The sequence below is a fragment of the Mus pahari genome, chromosome 9 (genome assembly GCF_900095145.1).
Source record: "Mus pahari chromosome 9, PAHARI_EIJ_v1.1, whole genome shotgun sequence".
NCBI lineage: Eukaryota > Metazoa > Chordata > Mammalia > Rodentia > Muridae > Mus > Mus pahari.
The window spans coordinates 69,233,859-69,258,756 of record NC_034598.1 but is presented as its reverse complement, the minus strand read 5'-3'; the positions used below and the strand labels follow the sequence as shown (position 1 = coordinate 69,258,756).

At 35.9% G+C, this 24,898-nt stretch overlaps 1 protein-coding gene across 38 annotated transcripts in view; it reads left to right on the top strand.

Moving 5' to 3' along the window:
- Ppfia2 (PTPRF interacting protein alpha 2) overlaps window positions 1-24,898 on the top strand; it is a 443,940-nt gene that overhangs the window by 269,011 nt on the left and 150,031 nt on the right. For all 38 annotated transcript variants that reach the window (XM_029542153.1, XM_029542171.1, XM_029542168.1 and 35 more), the window contains 2 exons: window positions 11,139-11,303; window positions 16,661-16,735. In XM_029542153.1, the coding sequence (XP_029398013.1) occupies window positions 11,139-11,303; window positions 16,661-16,735 (240 nt within the window). The remainder of the gene's footprint in view (window positions 1-11,138; window positions 11,304-16,660; window positions 16,736-24,898) is intronic.

Genomic DNA, 24,898 nt, shown 5'->3' with positions numbered 1-24,898 from the left:
TTCATGTGAAGATGACACCGTGTTTATCCCCCTTTACAGACAAAGCAACCCAAATGTATCATAGGTCACACGGAGTAAATGAGCAGAGGATTAGTAAGGTAATCCAATGTACGTAGAGCCTGTGTGGCACAGATGCACAAGGCCACTGGGAGAGCTACCCACATTGTACCCACTCAGGATCTCAAAGACGTATCATGGCTGAGATGAAACCTTGTTCAAGAGTCAACCCCTGCTGTGTGGCATATGGCTTTTCCTAAATTGTCACTGATGGAGATTTGTTCCAGTAGCCAGATCATTTTTATCATATTAAATGCTCTGAGTCTACAAGCACATTCAGGTATTTATCTACAAAGGATCACAAGAGTATGGTAAGCTAGTCTGAAACACCTGCTAAGTCCAGAATGAGGAATATAAGTTTCCTTTAGGACAGCAATAACGTTTTTAAATAGAATAAATAATTAATAGCCGCTAAAACTTAACAATGTGAACAAAAATTTTCTGTCTTCTTTAAAGAAGTATTATCATGACTTTTTGTTGTTGATTAGATCAAAGCAAACAGATTTCTGGATTCTAGGGAATATAAAATTGTGATAACGTAATGACTGATTAGGTTACATACTACTTTTGATCTCCTTGATGACATCCAAAACAAACCCAAACAAACAAAAAAACTGCAGGACTAAGATTCAAACCTATTTTCCTATTCCCCCAGAATGCCATATTGAATACACAATGATATAGCTATAGAGAATCACCTTTCAGATAGATTTATATAGTAGTATTTTTGCCATATGTTGTGTTACCATCTTGGTGATAAACCCCTGTGCATTGCTGCTGGAAAGACAGCAAATAATCATCACACAAACTTCCTTCTCACATCTAGGGAGTTTCTGATTGTGTAGAGTTGTGAGATTAACTGGCAAAGATTGTTCTAATTTCTAGGGATATGATAAACACTCAGACCTTTCCACAATAATGAGCTAGCTTCTACTTAAAAACTGAAATAACAAAAAGACAATGCACACAGTAAACTGATAGATGTGATGAATTTTTTCAATTTGGACTGTCATCCAAAACAAATCAGAAAGTAATCTACATCATCCTAGTTAAGTGAATTATATCATCTACCATAATTTCTGTGATAGATGAATGGAGTTTAATATACAAACATAACAATATAAACCTAGTATTTAACATTAATTATGGGCTATGGGTACATCTAAAGTTTTACATGGCTACCTCACTAGAGTGTCACAGCAAGTTCAGTATCCCTAAAAGTCACTTAATCATGATCAAAGTACTATGAATATAGTCTGCATCTTTAGTAACCATGGGTTCTATGTTTCAGAAATTCTATTTGTATGCGACTATAATTAACCTCTAATGATAAAGAGTTTGTTTCAAATGTTGTACTTCAGCTCTAATGAATCTTATAATATGTGCATGAATAGTGCATTTATTCAGGAAAAGCTGAAACTTTTGGTCATGAATACTTTTTGTCACTGAAAAAAATGTCCATTCCCCAGCCAAGTATTGAATGATGGAAAGAATTCAAGGTTCAACTTGTTCTAAAAAGCCATCTGCTCCCCAAGTAATTAAATGCAGTTATCCAAGTAAACTGATAGTGTGCATTGCTATACAGTGATACAATTTCAAAACCTATAATGGACATTTATAAAAATATATAAACAAACATTATTACTTAGTATTTCTATGCCCCATGAGAATATAGAAAAATGTACAACAGCATTTTTATTCATAAAATTTATCTGATTACACAGAGGCAAGCTGTATGTATATGTTGGGTAACACTGTTACTAGGAAAACAAATTTCTATTCACCATAGATAGTGATTTGGCAACAGACCAAATAAAGGATAACACCAAAGTCTAATTTGGGGAACCAATGAATTTTTTGACGTTAATACAGAAACATATAAAAAGATATTTACTGGAGTAGAAATAACTCAAAGGCAACTGCATAACTCAAATTTCACCACAACACTGGTGATGGTACACAGAAACTGAATACCTGAAACACACTTCACATCTTTCATGCAGAACAAAAGATTAGAGAGTATCTTTTCCAGGCAGCTCAGTTATCTAAGTCTTCTAGCCATGTTGACTGGTATCAGTTTCTTTTGTGGATCTTTATTCTACTCCTTCCAGAGATTTTTCTAGGTAGTCCACATCTTTAAATGTCTTCTAGACAGATCAGTTCATCTGAGCATGTCAGCTATAAACACATGGAGGTGGAGGTAAGAGGAGAAGTGATTGGTGGTAAGTTTCAGGGACTTCCTGAAGCCTTTGCATTGATTACTTCCTGTGCTTAATGAGCTTCCGTGAAATATGGAATGTTTCAAATCTCTTTAGAGCAATCTGCATCATATGTAGGTTCTTTTGTTGTTGGTGGTGGTGGTGATGGTGTTAATTTTTTTAATCAATAGATACTTTTTATTTTTTAACAAAATCTCAGAATATAGACAAGGTAGTCTTCACTTGTCAAATCAACCTGTCAAGTGCTGGAGTTACAAGTTCACTCACCTTTACCTGTTTTATCTGTATTATTATTATTATTATTATTATTATTATTATTATTATTATTTCTCTTTATAACCCAATAGCAGCTCTTTTTCTCCTTCTAGTACCTCCTCATGTGAGTCCACTCATTCCCGTTAGAAGGGAATGGCCCTTTCTGGCTGTCAAGCCACCCCATACCTTGACTTCCCACCCCTCACTCACCACCCAGCATATCACTTTGCTGCTAGATTAGGCATATCAACTCCCCCTGAGGTCAGACAAGAGGTTCTGGAGCAAGGAGAATATTCCTCCACTGCTGTTGGAATGGCAAACTTGTACAACCACTATAGAAATCTATTTACTGGTTTCTCAGAAGTTTGGGAATAGTTCTACCTCAAAACTCAACTATCCCACTCACGGGCATTACCCAAAAGATGCTCCACCATCCCACAAGGACATATGCTCAATGGTCATAAACAGGTTTCTCCACTTCACTTGATGATAGACAGTGTTGCTTTGGCTGTCTTGAAAATTATCTAGGAGTAAATTCTCTCTCTCTCTCTCTCTCTCTCTCTCTCTCTCTCTCTCTCTCTCTCTCATTCTGTGTGCATGTGTGTGTGTTATATGATCTCTTTGTATCCTAATGTGTCTTCAGGTATTTATGTTCATGTGGGCACCTGTGGAGGCCAGAAAAAATCCAGTGTTACGTTATACCTCATTTCCTTTAGTCACAATATTTCATTTAATCCTGTCTATTTTAAGCTAGGATGGCATCCAACAAGCCCCAATAATCCTCTTATCCCTTCTCAGACCCCCAGAATATGGTAACAGAAAAATGCCCATTGCCATTTGCATCTTTATACATGGTGATTACAAGTTCTCCTACCCCCAGGCATCACTTAACCTCTAAAGTCACTGTTTTATGTTTTTTCTTCATAAGTTATAAGTTCCCTTTTACATTGTTACAAAGTAACTAATTATTTTCACATAATTACTTAGTCTAGGATACAACTGAAATTTTGTATTATGTTTTTCATGCAATAAATTTTGAGTATGTTTGCTCATCACAAATCTTCCTAAATTCTGCCAATATCTCTACCCACCTAACTTTATGTTCATATTTCTCTCCTCTCAAAAAAAACAAAACATCAACAAAAATGTCCACAGATAATGTTCATTTTGTTTTCAATTGGCCACCTACTTGGGGATATGGATACCGGCTTCGGGTACCACTGACTTTGTTATTTTCACCAATTATCAGAGCAAACAATGACAACAAGTTGATAATGTTTGACATCAACAGAAATCCACATTACTATATAAGTATAATTATATGTTTCAGTTCAATTCATGATATCTTTTTCTTGCACCAATATTGTTCACTTTTAAAAAGTTACTGAAGAAAAACTCATGATAGGAAATTATAGTTTTCAACCATAATTGAGGGAAGGAAAAAGATATTTTCAGGCAATACTGTACATGGTTTTAAGCATTATGAATTTAAAATTTGCAGATAAGTGTTCACAATACCAAACATTTAAAAGTTTGTATGATTATCATGTAAACTGGATTTTAGTTGTAGAAAAATTATCTTTATGGCTCTCTAAAAACCCACATGACTTTCAACTACATTAGAACATCCTTAGAAGGCACTAGCATAAATAAGTCACTCATATAACAGACAACAAAATCAGTTACCTATTTTCTTTCATTCTTTTTATCTTATTTGATCCTTAGGTCAAACTACTCATTGGTTGGTTACTCCCACAAGCTTTGTGCCACCATTGCCCTAGCATATTTTGCAGGCAGGACAGATTGTACGTGAAAGGCTTTTGTGGCTGTGTTAGTTTCTGTGTTTCTCTAAAGAACTTAGAACATGAGGCTGAGTTCTCCCCGTAGATACTAGTTAAACTTCTCCATGTTCAAAAAGTTGTGTGTGTGTGTGTGTGTGTGTGTGCTCTCCTCAGTAATGGGGCTGCTGGTCATTTGCAGAGAATAACCCATTGTCTTAGGAATAATCTGAGGTGCTAGGGGATTTTAATAGAATCACCTTGGCAAACAAATCAATTGAATGTAATCTAGTCCAGTCATTGGAAGCATCCCCTGACTATAAAAGAGGGTCGGTAGAGAATTCATATACCTCTTTAAGAAGAGCCTTCATAGGATTGACTCCAGAGTGTCCAGGAAGTTTCTACTGCACTACGTTTCCATGCCAGCCCTCAAATGTGCTTCCAATTCTAGCTACTTTCTGTACTCTGTACCTCTAGCCCATCCTCCTCCATTTGGTGCCTCCAAATCTATCCCTACCTGTCCTCAGGACACCCATAAAATCTATTATGTTTCTCCTCCCAGAGAGAACCTTGCATCCCCCCTCCCCCTCCCCAGAAACCTCCTCTTAACCTAATCTCACTCAGGATGGTTTTACTTATTCATTTTTCTTATACCATTCAATTGCCTCCAAATTTCATAATTTCATTTTTTTAATAGCTGAGTAATATTCCATTGTGTAAATTTGGGATGTTTTCTTCATCCATTCTGTCTAGGGTCATCTAGGTTGTTTCCAGTTTCGGGCTATTATGAACAAAGCCGCAATGAACTTAGTTGAGCAAGTGCCCTTGTAGGTATAAGCCCAAGAGTGGTATCATTGGGTGAGGTAGATAGATTTCTGACTCTGAGGAATTGTCATACTGATTTCCACAGTGCCTGCACAGGTTTGTATTTCCACCAGCAGTGGAGAAATGATTGCATTATTCCAAATCCTCACCTGCATGAGGTCTCATTTGCGTTATTGAACTTAGTCATTCTGATAGGTGTAAGATAAAACATCAAAATAATTTTGATTTGCATTTTCCTGAGGGCTAGGATGATGAACATTATTTTAAGTGTTTCTCAGCCATTTAAGATTCCTCTATTGAGAATTCTCTGTTTGGCTTTTTAACCGGATTATTTTTAGCTAGTTTCTTGAGTTCTTTATATATTTTGGATATTAGTCCTTTCTCAAATGAAAAGATGGTTAAAATACTTTCCCATTCTGTAGGCTGAAGCTTTGTCCCATTGCAGGGTCCTTTGCCTTACAGCAGCTTTTCAGTTTCATGAGGGTCCACTTGTGAATTAGTGCCTACATTATTGGTGTTTTGTTCAGAAAGCCATTTCCTATAATGATGCATTCAAGGCTATACCCTACTTCCTCTCCTGACAGTGTATCTCATTCTGTGTTGAAGTCTTTCATCCACTTGGACTTGAGATTCATAGAGGGTGATTAAATATGGATCTATTTTCATTATTTTACATGAAGACATCCAATTTGACCTGCACCATTTCTTGAAGATCCTATACTTTTTCTAGGTTTGCATGTCTGGCTTATTTATAAAAAATCAGGTATCTATAAGTGTCTAGATTTATGTCATGGTCTTCAATTAGATTTTATTGATGAATATATCTGTATTTATGGCAATACCGTGTGGTTTTTATTACTATAACTCAGCAGTAAAACTTGAAACAAGAAGTGGTGATATTTCCAGCAATTCTTTTTTTGTTTAGAATTATTTCAGTTATCCTGAGTTTTTGTTTTTCCCCAACAAGTTGAGAATTACTTTTCAAGGTCCATAAAGAATTATCTTAAGATTTTGATGAGGACTTCATGAATCTGCATATTTCCTTTGGTAGGGTGGTCAGTTTTACTATGTTAATCTTACCAATACATGAACATGGGAGATCTTTCATATCTTCTTCAATTTCTTTAAAGATTTAAAGTCTTTATTCTACAAGTCTTCAATTGCTTAGATAGACTTTCCCCAAGATATTTTATATATTATTTGAGGTTATGATGGAATTTTTTCCAGATTTCTTTTTCATTCTGTTTGCCACTTGTATATAGGAGGGTTAATGTTTTGTTTTTGGTATTGTTTTTTGTTTTTTTATTTTTTGTTTTTTTTTTTTTTTGAGGGTTAATCTTCTATCCAACCACACTGCTAAACTGTGTTTATCAGCTGTATGAGTTCCTTGGTGAGATTTTTAGGATCATTTATGTATAATACCATTATCATCTGCAAATATGATTCTTTGACTTTTTTCTTCTTAAGTTATATGCTCTTGATCTCCTTTGGTTGTTTATTGTTCTAGCTAAAAACTTCAACCAACAATAAACACACACACACACACACACACACACACACACACACACACACACACAAAGAAAACCAAAACAAAATAAAACAAAAAACAAAACATTTTGTAACATAATGTAACAAAACATTACAAACTCTTTTCCTAACTTGTGGTCTTCCCTCCGGTTTTTCTCAGAAGATTCCTGCTTCTTTACAGCTTCCCAAACCTCTGCCAACAAACCTGTACTTGTTTTCTGTACAACCAGCTTATCTTACAAATCGACTTTTGTGGCCACCAAAATCCTCAAGCCATTGTCCTCTGTTGGGCATTGCCACCTCCCATGGCATCCTGGGAAGCTACAATATCTTCCTTTATTGAAATGTACAAAACCAAACCCTTTGAGGGATCTGGTTTCCTATGTAGTGGCTATCTTTAGGTTAACTGAGCCATCAAATGATTTCTTTATCAGCTTCTCAGTGATGTCCTCACATAGATCTTTGACAGACTTTGGATTGTTATTGGCTTCCATTACAGCACCGGGGAAATCCCTACTGATTGTTTTGCCCTCAAGTCAGTGTTTATTATAGGAGTATTATCTTTCTTTGTCATCTTTTAACGAAGGAAAAACTATATCCTACTACAGGATATAGTTTTTGTATATAGGATATAGTGTTTTTAGGATACATACACACACACATACACACACACACACACACACACACTCAATTTTTATTACAGTCGTAGGGCATTAGGGCATTTAGATAGAATCTGCTTCCTCAAACACTTACTGAAGTCTTTCTTCTGTAGCTCTGTAACAGGAAGGGTGCTTGAAACCAGAGCATTTTATTCACCTCTACAAATACTTTTCTTTCTGGAACTCTGTAGTCTTGATTTTAGTCTTTTTCTCCAGGGAGGCAGGCTGACTTTAGATCTGTTCCTACTTCCCTTCAAAAATTTGGTTCTACATTCGTTCCTGGCTTGGGTTTAGTAGAGCAATCAATCGTTTTATCTTCTTCCAGCTTGCTGACTAATTTGATCTTCAGAGCATCTTCAGACACTTATGCTAATTTATCCCAAGTGACTTTGTAAAGCAGTGGTTTGCCTTAATATATTCTCAAATATCACTTTATGTTTTTCTGTAATTTCTCCAGTTTGATTTCAATAACAAAGGATTAAAGTGGTGAGTTCTAAAGATTTTACTGGGCCCTCAGCAGAGGTCCCACGTAATTCCTATGTACCAATTCTGAGCCCAGTAACTAAAGACATTTTCGATAACAGCAAAGATCTCTGGTATCAATTTTTAACATTGGATTTGTGAGCATTTAGGTTTTGAAGAGAGCTTGAAAGATGTAGTTGGTTCTGGGGCTCCTGATTTCTGATTCTTTTCTTTTTCTCTTTCATTCTTTAATCTGTTTTTACAGTCCAGTCATTACCCATCTTCAGGTCTGCCTTCTGAATGTTCCTCATCCCATACATCCTCTCTGGTCTCCCAAAGCATAACCCCAACCCCGCCCTTGCCCCCACCTCACCCGACCTCCCCATTCCCTGGGGCCTCCAGTCTCTTGACAGTTAGGTGCATCTTCTCTCACTGAGGCCAGACCAGGCAGTCCTTTGCTCTATATGGGCTGGGACCGAATGACTTCTGATTCCTGAAACCACTTTCTTTCTGACTGTTTTCTTTGTGTGGTGATTCTTCGTCTTGGCTCTTTGCCTACCCATCCTTTGGAATCCCTCATCCTCCTCTCTCCTTGTCACTCTCTTTAGCTTTTCTCTTACTTCTCTCTTGTGCCTGTGCTTTCAGCTTTCCCAGGAACACCTGTAGCAGAATCTTACCTTCCTTTAGCTCCTGAAACCTTACAATCTCTTCTCTCTCTCACCTTCATCAAGGTAGCACTGTCAACATCTGACATGTCCTGTTCCTTGCCCTTGCCCTTTTTGCAGCAAGGGCAAGAGCTGTTGACTTCATCTGGTAACTCAGAGGCATCTTCCTCCTGTCCCTCTTCCACCCTCTCATGATCAAAATCTTCCTTATTCATGTTTTATTTGCTATTATTACATTCTTAGATCCTTAGAGTGCCAGATTCACACTTATCAGCATCACTACTCAAGTTTTAATTAGTGTGGTACACCCATTTAGAGCTCCAGATTCTAGATCTACTTTGGCTGAGATAACCGTCATTTTTGTGAATTGTGGTAGCCACCTTTTTTTTTTGGGGGGGGGGGTCTGGGCTGAGAGTTTCTTTGCTGTAGTTGTTAGAGGCTTATGTATTTATGCTAAGGGTGACTGTTATTATGTCTTCCTTTTGTGACATGTTTCTTTTTAAAAATACACTTCTGCTTCCTTCAGCATATCAGGACATCTTGGGTCCTCTTACTTTTTACTAGCTTTGATCTTTTTCCATGCTAATGGTTTTAGAAGGCAGTATGTAAACCCATCAAATAGTGCCGGTGAGTCCTACACGGCTCAGAAATTATGCATCACAATCTTGTGTACTAAAAGCACTGTGCTCCGTGAACGTAGATGCTGGCTTGATGTAGCAAATGCATATATAATCAGATCAAACATTTTATCCCCCCCATTTCTCGTGATCTCTGTCGGTTTCTTTTCACACACATTCACAGGGTTCTGAGATTACAAATCAGAAATGCCACAATGTGAAACAAAACGAAGAAACAATCAAACAACAGCAACAAAACAAACTTAGAAGGTTTATCTTCTTAAACTTTAGGGTCAGGAAGGGCTTTCAAGAGTAGGGCATGTGGGGGGAAGGAGTACTCTGGGAGGATAGACTTTTGGGATGTAAATAAATAAGATAATTAATTAATAATAATTTTATAAAAAAAGATAAAGATCATCAACAATTGTGGATGAAACAACAGCTGGAAGAAATAAGAATGATCAGGAAACTAACTTAGCAAATATGCAATTGATAGCCCTGGGAATGGATAATTACAAGAAAGTTTAATAGTCAACAGAACCTAGCAACTTAGTTGTTAATGTGTTCTTAGTAACAGAAAACAGAATTCAGTATAGTTTAAGCAGACACTTGCTTTTTTTTTTTGCTGGCAGTAAGAATGCTTAGCCTTTTTGATAGCATTGCTAAGAAAATTAATGGGGATATACTTGAGTTTTCAGAACTAAAGGCCAGAAACTCCCTGCAAAGCCAATGAGGAAACTGATTTTCAGCCTCACTTCAGAACCAGGACTTCTTTGCATACCCATGGATCAAAACGGATGCTTGCACATACCCCTCTAAGAAGCCTTCTATCTTGACAGGCTAAAAAAAGACTGTGTGGTTAAAAAAATAAAAACAGGGCAGAAAATTGTAGTATTTTTGTGTGCATTCTATGTTGGGAAAATGGAATTTGCAGTTTGAAGAACTTTCCTCAAGAAAACAGGGCGATGATGAGATTTAGGAGGACTCTAAAAACAGCCGTCTGTGGTAGGAGGATAATCTTTAATCATGTTCCATCAAGTTAACCTGATATAACCTTCTCATCCTATACTGGCAGCATGCCATGTACTAACCGCAAATATTAACTGAATCTACATACCCCCATTTATATTTGGGGGGAAATTAATAGTAAGCTTTGTTTTTCCATGCAGATCCTCTCATTGAAATGTGCATGCATATGCATATAACCACACTGATTAGCCTAAGCCTGAGAATGAATGCAGTGCACCCACAGCCTCTGCTTAACTTAGACACTGAGGAGTGTGCACACAGGGAAACTGACTTCACTTTTTATCCAGTGCTTATTTCCTCCTATCTGTGTTGGCGGCTACCCAAACACACAAAGCTTCAGAACCTGATACCTAAATACATAAAAGACTCTCAAATAAAGCACACTATCCAAAAACAACAAAAAAAAACAAACAAAACAAAACAAAAACAAAAACAAAAACGAACAAATTAAAAAAAAAAACCTTAAACAGCCTTAGTCTGACAATAATTCTCAAGTGAATAATAATATATACTAAAATTATTATGCACTTGTGTTTATTTAAGGGAGAAATGCTGACTAATCAACTATCCTCCTGGTGCAACACACACTTTCTCCAAGTCTTTCATTTGCACTTATTAGGGGTCAAATGATCTTTACACAGGCATCTCTTAAAAGCATCAGGAAATACATGTGTTTTCATTATGATCTAAAACATTATCAAAATTCCAGTTATGAATTAGCAATGAAAATAATTTTAGAGTTGCGGTTACCACAACGTGAGGAACTGTGTCACAGGGTCCCGGCATTAAGAAGTTTGAGAACCACTGTATTAGAAGTATTTATACAACATTACTTATCATTCAGTGGTTTGTTACATGACTGAAGGCAACTTGGCTCTAATGTGTTTTATAAAGATTGAACTGGCTACGTTGAGCTTCTTTTCTGTTCCCTGTTGTGTCTCCTAGAGTTATCATGGGCACCTTGAAAACTTTGGCCTAGTTTAAGCTAGATTTCACATACATATGCTGGTCAGCTTTTTAACTGCATCCTCTGTTGATCCCACAGCTGTTACTGGAACACTTGGAGTGCCTTGTGTCCCGACATGAACGGTCACTAAGAATGACGGTGGTCAAGCGGCAAGCCCAGTCTCCCTCTGGAGTGTCCAGTGAAGTGGAGGTTCTCAAGGCACTGAAATCTTTGTTTGAACACCACAAAGCCTTGGATGAAAAGGTATCGTACAGATCCATGATTTCAGGCCAATCAGTGCTTGCATCATTAGAGGGAAATGCCTTACTTTCACACAGTTGAACAAGTAACTAAGGTCAAAGGAATACTTTTGAGTTACAAAAAAAAAAAAAAAAAAAAAGATTAAAATACCGTGGATTTTAATACATACCACTAAATGTATAATTTCTCATAATTAAACCTTATTGCATTCTTAGACCCCCTGGTCTGGAAGCATAGTCTAGTTTTTGTAAATTTGGAATTTAGTATGATGTAATTATATTCTCTCTCTCTTTCTCTCTCTCTCTCTCTCTCTCTCTCTCTCTCTCTCTCTCTCTCTCTCTCACACACACACACACACACACACACACACACATCTCTCCATCTCTGTCTCTTACATGCATATCCTTAGCAGCCATAGATTCCAAAACAGCAGACCAGTAAGAGAAAATCACATGGATTTCGAAGTGCAAATTGGGCTTGATTTGATCTTTAGACATCTGTATTTGAAGCCTTCTGTGTGGCATTGTTGCTGCTAATATCTTAGTTTCAAATATTAGAAATTGAAATGTTGACAGATATTAGAGAGAAAACTCATTTTTCAGTCTTTACAAAAGGAGCTGTAAGCTCCTCTTAGCTGCTATTCAAGTAAGTTCTGCTAGCAAATATATGGCAATCTGGAGATAATATCCTTTAGGAATTAGTTAAGGTTTATGACACAATTTCAATTTTCAAAGAAGTTCAAAGCTTTTTAAAAATTAAAAAATATTAGGATTTAGTATAGCAAAAACTAGGGCACTTCACTGTAAAATATGACAGGCTCTGAGCATTAATATCCAAACTAGGGATTATTGTCAGTTTATATCTAGGTTTTGAGTATGTAGAATTGTTCCATTTAATATTTATATACTTACATATTATTATCATCAGTCTCTCAGATAGTTCTTAGGAGAGAGATATGTGAAATGTATGGACAAGGATAACATTATTTCTGTCTTCTAGATTATTAAGAAGAAATTGTATCCCATTTTTCATCTTGGTTATGAGAGGCAGAAACTCATGAAAATTTTGAAGGAAACAAAACTACATGTCATATAAATAGCCATGTTAAGTATAATATCAAATAATTATACATATTATTTATAATTTATTTAGTTCCTATTTATCAAGTTTGTATTATATTTCCTTTTGTCACAATGCATAAAATAAAATTCTGCAAGAATTTATAGGACATTTGCTTTGTGTCAGAATCTGCGACAGATTTTTTTCATACCAACTGAGACATTCTCTTTATGACTAAAGAGTTCTGAGTTCTAGACATTCACAAATCAGTGAGAGGCAGTTACAAACACAAGTGAACAATGCCCCAAGGTGTCACAAAAGTACTATCTGATTTTATTGGAATGGAAAAGAAGTTAAAAGTGAATCTCATAACTTACCTAAATATTAAAGAACAAGGAAAAACAGTTATTTTGAAGCCAGAGACAGGTACCCTAACACACAGGATGGACACCTAAAGTGACCTGGGTCAGAAAGAAAAAACATGCGATTTCCAGAGGAAACAACTACATTGAATGATTTAAATCAATATATTAGAGAGCGTGTTAATTTTTTTTCAGGTTCGCTGTAAGAACTCTGCCATCGCTTAAGAGAATAAGAGATTAACCAGAGTAGAAATTAAGCAACGGAACTGATGTTTCTGAACAGATCTTTATAAAATGCTGAGGTTCCCCCTCTGGAATAGACAGACCTATGCAAGTGGATTAGCTTTAATAACTCCATACTCCTTTGAGAGAAAGATAATCGGTGTGTCTACCTTGAACTGCTGAAAGAGTCGTCTACCACTGCAGAGCTTTGAACCACTCCTTAAAATAAGGAACACATCAGTTAAAATTAATTAGTAGTCCTATCGGCAACAAAAAGTATCAGCGTTTGTTGAAAGTTTGAAACTAAGGAGTTGAGTTCCCTCCTGGCCCAGAGGCCAAATAATATTCAATTTGTTTATTTGTTTACTAATTCACTCCTAATTGCCTTCATGAACAGTTTATCTGGGAGTGAAACAGAGCATAAATACACAGGTGTATAAATGACTGATTAGCATTTTAACTTAAGTGCTATGGCTATAAAAGTAGAGAGGAAAAGATAAGAAAATGTAACTATACTTCAGGGAAGTAAACTTCAGACGTCAATATAGAAAATAAATAAAATATGAAAGATTGAGCATGGGCATTAACCTTTATAATGGCCAGCAGTTTTAAAGATTGATGTTCACTGTTACAATCACTGATACAAACAGATTTTGCACGTATAACTAAAACCAACAGTCATTTTGGCATTTGCCTCCATTGATCCTATAGTATGGTAAATGTAACAGAAAACATACATAAACATGTATATGTATATACATGTATATACAATTATATTTACATAGTCAAATATCACAGAGTCAAACTGGACTTGGTGTTCTAGTGCAAGAATAATTTTTCTCATTTATTTTCTATTTTAGAATCAAGAATTACTAAAATAAATCCTTGCAATTCGAAATATTCACTCTTTCCACCAGTCTCTTCATTGGGCGATGCATCAAGTGACTTGTTTTCTTTTAGTCTTCAGTGACAGAATTACTATCTCCTTCATAGATATAGATATAGGTGTTAAAATTTTCACTAAGCAATTTTCATGCCATTTAAAAGATCAGAAGAAGTAACAGAAAAAAATTACAAATAAAACTTTTTGATGAATACAAATTCTGATTGTCAGTCACCATGTGCCTGCATTCAGTGCAAGTAAGAGAAATCTCATGATACCAGTGGTTCAATCCTATCCAAAGAGATGGATTAGAGATAGCAATAGCTGCCAACTACAAAGGTTTACTTCTTCCTTGGACAGAAATTAAATAATCGTTATTTTCCACAACTTATCAAATCTACCTAAATATCTAGGAACAAATAATCCAACCAAAACCAAGATTGTTGAGAAAATTATGATATTCTGCTGGTCTGAAGGCGGTAGAGCAAAGAACTGAAACATTTCTGTTGCATAATAATTTTTTTCCTGTGATACAATAAAACCCAACCTGATAGAGTAAAATGATCAAATTCTTATCTCTGGAAAGGTTACGTATTTGTATTCCTTTCTTTTCCTTAGAAAGTTTAGTAACTAAAGTGAACATTTTATTCATAGAAATGTTGTCTAAGATGGAGAAGCAAGGTTATTAATTAATCATAATTGATGCATTTTTTTGAGACTGGCAGCAAAGATTTTGCATTCATAATATTAATTAAAACTATATTCAAAACTATATTTAGAATCATATTTATTGTCATATAAAGATGGTTTTATATTCATTATTTGTGATTAAATTGTTATGTCAAAATATGAATTTATGGAGAAATAATTCATTATTCATACTTCTTGATAGACTTCATGACTTTCAGGTCTTGATATGCTTTACTTCTGGGAACAGAAATCAGTAGCTAAGACTTTCTAATATATTCAAGCTATCAGAAATAGTTAAAAAGATACTTTAATCTACAGTACTGCTTGTGTTCAGGAAACTTTTATTCAACACTGATCGAAAATCACCCTAATGTATCAGCACTTCAATTAAAATGTGGTACCTTAACCCTCTGTGGGACTCCAAGGGTAACCTAATCAATGTTGAACACAGGGAAATCACGGATTATTCTTAGACAACTCCAGGTTATTCTCATAAACCAGGATAGCCAGACCCATTCATAAAGACCCTCATCTTACAGTCCTCCAGGGCAAATAAGCAAAGACTTCCATGTAGGCATTGCTGAGTTGTTAATACTGTTCTTATTGATAAGTTGATACTTATCTAAGCACTGGAGCATAACAATTATTATGATAGAGCTAAAGAGAGAGTCTGTGAGTTTTTAATGATAAATATTATTTTATTTCATTCTAATGATACACCAAAAATTAGAATGTAATACTAAACTTGTGCTATGCTTCAGCAGTTAAGAACACTTTCTCCTAACTGAACACACTAACATAATATAACATTCAAACGAACGATTAACACCTTTACCATTTGTATTTGGCTTTAAAGTTAAAGAAGAATTATTTGCTGATTTTCTTACATAAGTAATAAGTATGGTGATTATTTTAACCTTAAAATTTAACAAAAGTCAGTGTTTTAAATATTTAGCCTGTATTTCTTACTTAAACCTTATTGTGTAAGAATGAGAAAAAAATTATTGGGCCAAATGAGAAAAACCACTCAGTTACATAACAAATTTAGTTTTCAGGAATATTACCTTAGCATAAAAATTTGTGTTTATTGAAACAATTCTATAATATCTTTACAGAAAATACATTAATTCATAAGTAATCAAAAACTTGAATTTTATTCAGATCTAAGGTTTATCAGCTTTTTAGGCAAATTAAACTATAATCATCATTAAGAAAAATGACTTGATTTTTACCCAGGATAGTTTGCCTTTGATAAATGTTTGATAAAGTTAATGCATCAGTGTAAAGATATAATGATTTGTGCCTTTTTCTTTTTGATTTTAATTTCGTTTGATTTTTGCTTCATTCGAGACAGGGTCTCATTAAGTAAAGGAAGCTAACCTATAACCTTCTACACATTTCAGTCTGGCCTTTGACCCGTAACCTTCCCCCTGACTCTTCCAAGTGTTGGAGGTCTGCTGTCATGTGCCACCATGCATCCTTTCAACTTTAGAAGCTGTCAGAAAACATACATGAGAGAAACAGTTCTCTGAAGTTCCATTACATAGGAAACAATTTTAAGACTCACTGCTCTAAAACTAAACTATTTAGTCTACAAAATGCAGTGCCCTTTCTCCTGGTATCTGGTTACAAAGTGGGAATTCTAAATACCCTTAACACTTTGCAGTCACTCAAAAAAATTCAACTCAGTTTTCAGTTTCCAAGAACTCCTTGCTTTTAAACAAATCACTTTTGAAGTAAGGCACTAAAGGCCTAAATAAAACTCACTTATTTTTAAGATTTATTCTGCCTATTTTCTTTCTTAATCACTGATGATTTGCAATATTCTGGCAATGCTTTTAGCTATGCCTCTACTTACTATGAATCAGAAATTGTAGCAAACTCAGTCAATTTGCAAACCTGTTGGAATATCTATCCATTCACATGCAAAAGGATTTTCTACAAGGGCGTCCCTTGAAGTAATGATGCTTTTGAGGTGACAGTGTTTCCATGTTGTTCTTGCCAGGTTTAAAATCATCCTGAGATTTTAGGGTTACAAATGCTTAAAGATTATGACCTTTGGTTTCTGATGTTAATGATGGCTTCAGCACAATTTCCTATATTTGGGATGTACATTACTGCACATATTTTGATTTTTCTTCTAGGTAAGGGAGCGACTGAGGGTTTCTTTAGAGAGAGCCTCTGCACTGGAAGAGGAACTAGCTGCAGCTAATCAGGAGGTAACACACCACCCTCTCCTCCTTGGAGGCCCACTCTTACTAACATGCTGGCCCTTGTGTTACACGTTGCTTTCATTCAATCTGTCACTAAATCAATTATGTTCTGTCTGTGCTGATGAATGACGCCCACTTAAATGAGTTGCCAAAGGCCTGTTTGCTGATGTCTGGCTGTTCAGATCTGTCACCAGAAGACCAAATAAAAGCCACCAAGGGTTAGTGAGATAGATATTTAGAAACTCCGTCCTTGATAAAATAGCACTCAAACTGGAATTTGTGTCAAGTACCTATTAAACATTGAAAATACAAGAAATAAAGAAAATATGTACACAGATATACACGTGTATACATTTCCCCTCAGATCCTTCCTATTCATCTGCCTCGCAAAACAATGTGCCCACACCTTATGGCACCACTGAATTAGCATCTTTGTAAAAATCAAAGAAACCATTTAAAGGCATGGCTTTAAAATTCAAAGAGTGAGACCCCATCATATTCATACATGCTCAGGTCTATTGCATGCTCCCACAGCCTCTGTGAGTTCATATGTACACCGTGCTTGCTGTGTTTGAAGACTTATTTCCCTGATGTGATCCCAGAAGCTATTTCCCATAGATAGCTACTTGCAAAGGAAAGAAATAGTTTCCTCCCATAGGAGTCTCACTGAGTATACAAACTATGTTTAAGGACAAGATCCATGAGCAGCAGTAGATGCTCACACAAAATGAACTCAGTAGTATTTTGGGAAGGTTTTTGCCTCATAAGGCTTTGTCTGGGATTTTGTTCTTTTCCTCCTTACCCTTCAGGCATTTTGCTTATGTATCATAGTTAATGGTTTTATGTCTTTATAAAATGTTAGTGTTTGTGTCTCTTAAGTCTTTCCATATTTCTTGTGTTTTTCCTTGCCTCTTTGTTTTCTGTACATTTGTTTGTTTTATACCATTCAAGTTTAATTGTTTTCATTCATTTTTTTCTTTTTGTTGGCTAGATTCCTGTTTTGTCTTGTTTTTCTTTATTTTTTTTTTCTTAATGAGAGAGAGCAATAAAGAATGAAAGTTTGAATGAGTAAGGAGGTGGAGAGATTCTGAGAGGACTTGGAGGAGGGACAGTCATGACAAATATATTGTATGAAAAAATCCACTTTCAACTATAAAAAGGGAAAAAGGATGTGTAAAGATTTTTTCTTGTCAAGTTTTCAGTTTGTACTTTTATTTTATTAGTAAACCAGAGTAATTAGAATATATTTGCACAATTAAAAGTATGGGTCTTTATTAGAAAATAAAATAGTGCCATCTACACTAATTTTATGGTTATTTACCAATGTACTCCTACCCACAAAATAATACCAACAAAATAATATGTTGAAACATGTTAAACAAAACTCTTTTTTGATGATGTTTTGATAGTCATACAGAATATTTCCATGTTTTAAAAGATGAAGTAAATTCTGTCTGTTACAAACTGCTTTGTATTGGTTCCTTAAAATAACTTAGTTTTGACAATGTCATTTGCTGTATTAGTCAGGGTTCTCTTGAGTCACAAATCTTATGGGTAGTCTCTATATAGTAAGGGAATTTGTTGATGACTTATAGTCTGTAGTCTCCAACAGTGGTCAACAACAGCTATGAATGGAAGTCTAAGGATCTAGCAGCTCTTCAGACTCATAAGGCAAGCAGGCAAAGAAGAGTGAGAGAATCTTTTCTTCTTCTTCCTAATGTCCTTATCTCTAGTAGATAGTGTGGCCCAGATTAAAGGTGTGTGTCACCATGCCTGGAGCTGGGATTGTCAGATGACCTTGATCTCAGGATCTCCCTGTCTTAATCTTTCGGGATTTGTAGCCGCTATGCCTCAAAATCTCTATGTCAAGATTTAGATCAGAAACTTGTATTACCCAGCCTCTAGATTAGGATCACAGGTGAGCCTTTTAATTTTGGATTGTGGGTCATTCCAGATATAGTCAAGTTGAGCACCGGGAATAGCCACTACATTTGCTTATGCTTTTGTTGGCTTCAGATGCAATAATAAAAACCTTGAAAATAATGGACTTTCGATAGAACAGTGGTTCTGAACCTGTGGTCATGATCCTTTTGGGGAAGGCTGAATGACCCTTTTATAGGGGTCACATATCAGATCCCCTGAATATCAGATACTTATATTACTGTTCATAGTATAAGCAAAATTACCTTTATGTAGATGCAACAAAAATAATTTTATGGTTGGCAGGTGGGTGAGTCACCATAACAGAAGAAACTATGTTAAAAGTTTGCTGCCTTAAGAAAGTTGGAAATGGGCTGGAGAAATGGCAGAGTGGCTAAAGAGCTTTTTATGCAAGAACAAGGTGAATCATCTTGGTTTCCTTTCTGTTGCTGTGATAGAATTTTTGCACAAAAGCAGTGTAATGGAGAACAGGATTATTTTAGTTCACACTTCCAGGTTAATGTCCATCCCTGCGGTAGAGTCAAGGCAGCAACAGTGTAAGAAGCTAGCCACCTTCCAGGCATAATCATACAGACAGCAACCAATAAATGTCTGCATGCTACCTGTCAGGTCATTTTCTCTCCATCTACACAGTGCAGATCCCTGTCAAAGGGATCGTTCCCTGACCACAGGAAGCACCCCTGGACAGTTAGCATACTGTTATGACATCACTTTGGTTCCTGAGTTTCTGATGGCAAGGACTCTGAGATTAGAAATGACAAGGCAAAGAGTAGAAATCCAGATTGGTGGGGACATATCTTGACACATTCATACATAAATGTATTTATGAATAAATACCATCTGATAGTTTGTCCTATATTATCTTAAATAATTCAGTCAACAGTGTTTTCTCTGTCTCTTCCTTGTTATCACTCTCCCACCTTGGCTTCTTGTTCTCACACAGGAGTTTCATATGCATCTCTGTAAAATATTCTAAAGATAATTTGCATTTCTGTAGGCTTTATATAATGTTCTCTTCCAAAAGTATCTAACTGGGGGTGAAAGTTAAACAGAAATACAACTTCTAATTGGCTAATCAGTTCAAATCCTGAAAGGACTGTAACTTTTTCTGGGACCACCATTTTTAATTTTTCCAATGACATAATGTACTCTGATATTTTCATTTATTTTATATACTATTTCTTTAGCCTATACATGGCTAACATAAAAAGAGAAGTAGCTTTGTTAAAAATAATATGAAGCCATTATAAGTTAAAATCTGGTAAATGCTCCAAAATACTTTGTTTTCATATAAAGAATGAGGTTTTGTTTAACGATCCCAGTATTTTGTAACTACAAGTTACAAGGACATATCATTTTAAGAAAAAGAAAATATTTTATATGTAATAAAATTTATAGGTTGGTTTCAGTCTTTGTGAGTATATATATTATATGGACTTAGAGATTTTGAGTTGTTTCATTACTGATTATTCTAATAAATAAAACATCTTATATTTACAGTCCATTTTCATGATGCCACTAATATTAGATAATTATAGTGTACCCTTAATAACAGAAGCTAGTGTTTACCTAATTTTACATCTCTGGCTCCTTGGTGAATGCATTCACAATAGCATAATAATCCTAACAGTTGTTTAATTGCTTTAATGTGGAGAACAAATCATTATTTCCATTGAGGTATCACTCTCATCACCTTCCATAAAGTCATTACCTTTAAACTGTGTACATTCTGTACTCAAGGGATTGCAGTCTACATGTTTCCCACATCCATTTGTTCTTATTAATTGCATGTATACTGAAATACATATAGATCAGATCTTCACTGACTCTCACATGGAAAATCACACAAAAATAAATCCCTCCCCCATAATATATCCTGATTATGGTTTTCTCTCTCACTTTTCCTCCTAGTCAGTTACCACCTTCCCTCACACCCAGACCTACTCCAATTTTCTCTAATTAGAAAAAAATAGGCTTCTAGGGAATACTACTAAAATAAATTAAAATTTAATAACATAAAACAAACACTAGCAAATCAAATGTGGACAAAACAAACAGATGGAAGAAAGCCTAAGAGAAGGCACAAGAATCAGAGAATCAATTTTTCCTATGCTTGGCAATGCCATAGAAACACTAAACTAAATCCTAATATTGGAAGACTTAATATATTTGCAAAGGAACTTGTGCAGACCCCTGCAGGTCCTGTGCATGCAACCTCACTCTCTGTGAGTTCATATGAGCTTTGGTCATATTGATTGTGAGGCTCTTCATTCCTTGGTGTCCTCCATCTCTTCTGGATCTTACACTCTTTCTGACTCCTCTTTTGCAGGGTTTCATGAACCCTGTGTGGAAGGATTTGATATAGGCATCCCATTTAGGGTCCAGTGTTTCAATGGCTTTCATTCTACACATAACGATTAGTTCTGGGTCTCTGTATTCATTGTCATCTGCTACAGAAGGAAGCATCTGTGATGATGGCTGAGCAAAGCACTGTTTTGAAAGTATGACATTAGGATCCATTTTATTGCTACTTTGTTTTTATACCACGGTACTGGTGGTAGCCTAGATCTCTGGGCAATCTGGTTAAAAGTCTTTGGTCAATCAGGCAGTGTCAGCTGTGGATTCCATCTCATCTTAAGTCAAATCACATTTTGGATGATTAATCCCACAAGCTTCGGGCCACCATTGCCCTAACATATCTTGCGTATAGTAGTACACCATCACAGATAATGAGTTTGAGACTTGCTTGCTGTTTACATTTCTCTTTTGGGAATGTGTAGAATATTTTACTATACCAAAGATGCTAGAACATAGGGGTGAAGGCTGTATTTTGGTACTATCAGTATAATCAGTGTTCAATTACTTGTGTACCTATTGGTTTTGGCAATGGAGCCTTGCTGTCAGTTTGAGCACAGTGATTTAACATCTTGGAAATAGCTTGAGTAGTTAGGGTGTTCTTGTTGAGTCCATTTGTCAAATGACTCAATTAGGTGTAACCTAGTCTTAGTACTGGAAACTTTATTTGGTGAGAAGAGGTGACTGGTAGGTTAGGACTCTCCCCTATTATGTGGCAATTTCATTTAGATCACTATTTACATACATTGCCAGATGGTCAAAGAAGAATTAATGCCAATACTACTCAAATTATTTCATATAATAGAAACAGAAGGGTCATTACCCAGTTAATTGTATGAGGCCACAGTTACCCTGATACCCAAAATCATATAAAGACTCCACAAAGAGCTATGCTTACAAAACAATTTTCCTTATGAATGTCTGCCAAAAATTTTTTCAATACAATACTTGCAAACCAAATCCAAGACCATAACAAAAAGATCATCTACAGGATCAAGTAGAATTCATCACAGGAATGCAGGATGGTTGTGATGGTTTGTATATTCTTGGGCTAGGGAGTGGCACCATTTGGAGCTGTGGTCTTGTTCGAATAGGTGTGACCTGGTTGGAGTAGGTATGTGAATGTGGGTGTGGGCTTATGATCCTCACCCTAGTTGCCTGGAAGTCAGTCTTCCACTAGCAGCCTTTGGATTAAGATGTAGAACTCTCAGCTCTGTTTGTGCCATGCTTGCCTGGATACTGCCATGCTCCCACCTTGATGATAATGGACTGAACCTCTGAACCTGTAAGCCAGCCCCAATTAAATGTTGTTTTTATAAGATTTGCCTTTATCATGGTGTCTGTCCACAGCAGTAAAACCCTAACTAAGACAGAAGTTGGTACCAGGACTGGGGTATTGCTGTGATAGGCCTGACCATACCTTTATTTGAAAGAATGTGGATTTGGGGACTTTGGATTTGGAACACAGTGGAATGCTTTAAATGGGGCTTTATGGATCATCCTAGTAGGAATATGGAACACTTTGTTGCTGGGGGTAATTTGAATTGTGTTGACCTGGCCCAAAAAATTTCAAAGGAGAAGAATTTCAGTATGTGGCATAAAGACTGTTTTGTGGTGTTTTGGTGAAGAATGTGGCTACGTTTTGCCCTTGTCTGAAAAGTCTGCCTGGGGATAAGATGAAGAGACTTGGATTAATTGCATTGATTGCATTGACAAAGGAAGTTTCAAAAAAGCCCAGCAGAGACTTTGTTCTCTGGTTAAGTCTTACAAAGAGAAATTTGAACAAACATAACAAGCTTAGAAAGGAAAAATATAAAATATATGGTTTGAGTATTAAAGGAATACCAGGAAGTGAAATGGAGCAAAATCCTCTGATCTAGGAGGTAACAGATTAAGGGAGTGGGNCCTTGGGGCAAGATCCTACCCAGCTAAATATAGATCCAGGTGTGGTGGTATACAGAATGTTAGAAAAGGAAGAAGAAGATGATGATAGAGTTGATAGAACTCAGGTCCACCAGAGATCTTAAAAGAGCACTAAAAGCACATTTTATATGCTTCTATTTCTTTAATTGCAAAACTTAAAGCTAACCATATTTAATCTATTTGTTGTTATTGTTGCTAAATGGGAGATCAGGTAGGGTAAAGGAGAAAAGTGCCTTGCACTGTAATTATAATGACAGTAATGCAGTGACATCACAGTTTGGGAGAAATAATTCTGTAGATACATGCTGAGACTATCAATGGAAATGTATTTAACACAGCTGAATCTGGAAGCAGGGTGGGGAAGAAATGGGATTCAGCATCCAGAGAAAGCACTACTTGAGTTGGTGGTTTCTAGTGACAGTACTTTTTCCTGTAGATAATAATAAGTCAGACAGAGTTTTCACGGAGGCAAGAAATAAGCTTGTGTTTAATTCTGCAGACTCACTGAGAAGTTTATAAAATATGATGAGCTTGGTAATGGGTTACAGTGTTGATTAAAAAGAATTGCTATATGTTCTCGATTTGTAACAGTAAAGAATCATTATACTTTTACAGGGCAATGACCGAATACAACATATTGAATTGGAAAATCTGCATTTTGAACCTTTTATTTCTGGGAAACACAACTAGAGAAGACAAAATATTATAAATACACAGACACATAATTGAAATTTGCTGAATTCAAACTCTCTCTGAGCAGTTCTATGTAGGGGAGACTTCATTGTTTACACAATCCATTTTCTAGGTTGTAATCTTTAAATAGTGACTCTAGATTATGTAGATATAATAGCTATAAAAAAACATCTTTGTTTCTTTCAAAGAAAATTTATTGTAGCTTAAAATCAGAAAAGCGCACAAGATGTATAATACAAGGCATGTCCAAAGAAAAAAATACATTGAATCCTAAAAGTGTGCTTTCCATTACCAGAAACCCATATACTCATTTAATTATTTAATAGAATTACACAAAATGGATTATTCAGAAGTACCTGTAAAGCTTCCATTGACAGGTCAATTTTCAGTGAATACAGAAGCAAGCATGTTTATTTTAAACAGCTTTTCCACATGACTGCATTAAATATCAAAATACCCAGGCCATTCAGCTGCAAGCAGAACTGTTTTTAACATGCATTTTATCCCTGGCATGCTAATTCTAGTAACTTAATTTACCGAATTTCAAGTAACTTTTTCTTAAGAAAATAAGAATTCATTGCCCCTCTTCAACAGTCTTATTTGAGTTATTGTTTATTTTTTCCTAAATAGAAAACAAAGAACCCAAATATAAAATTAACCTCTGTACACATTCAGAAGCATCCTGTGTCAGAATGGTGAAAGGAATCAGAGGAATTGTATATATATTTAGGTGAGGACAAATTAGAACTATTGATTAGAGCCATGGTTTCCCATGCTTTATTTGATGCAATCAATCCTACAAACTAGATTAAAACCCAGTACTTTTTGTTTTGTTTTGTTTTGTTTTTATCTTTTTTCCCCAAGATTTATTAGGTATTTACTTCATTTACATTTTAAATGCCATCCCCCAAAGTCCCCTATATCCTCCCCTCTGCTCCCCTCCCACCCACTCCCCCTTCTTGGCCCTGGTGTTCCCCTGTACTGGGGCATATAAAGTTTGCAAGACCAAGGGCCCTCTCTTCCCAATGATGGCTGACTAGACCATCTTCTGCTACATATGCAGCTAGAGACACGAATACTGGGGGTGCTGGTTAGTTCATATTATTGTTCCACCTATAGGGTTGCAGACCCCTTCAGCTCCTTGGGTACTTTCTCTATCTCCTCTATTGGGGGCCCTGTGTTCCATCCAATAGCTGACTGTGAGCATCCACTTCTGTGTTTGCCAGGAACTGGCATAGCCTCACAAGGGACAGCAAT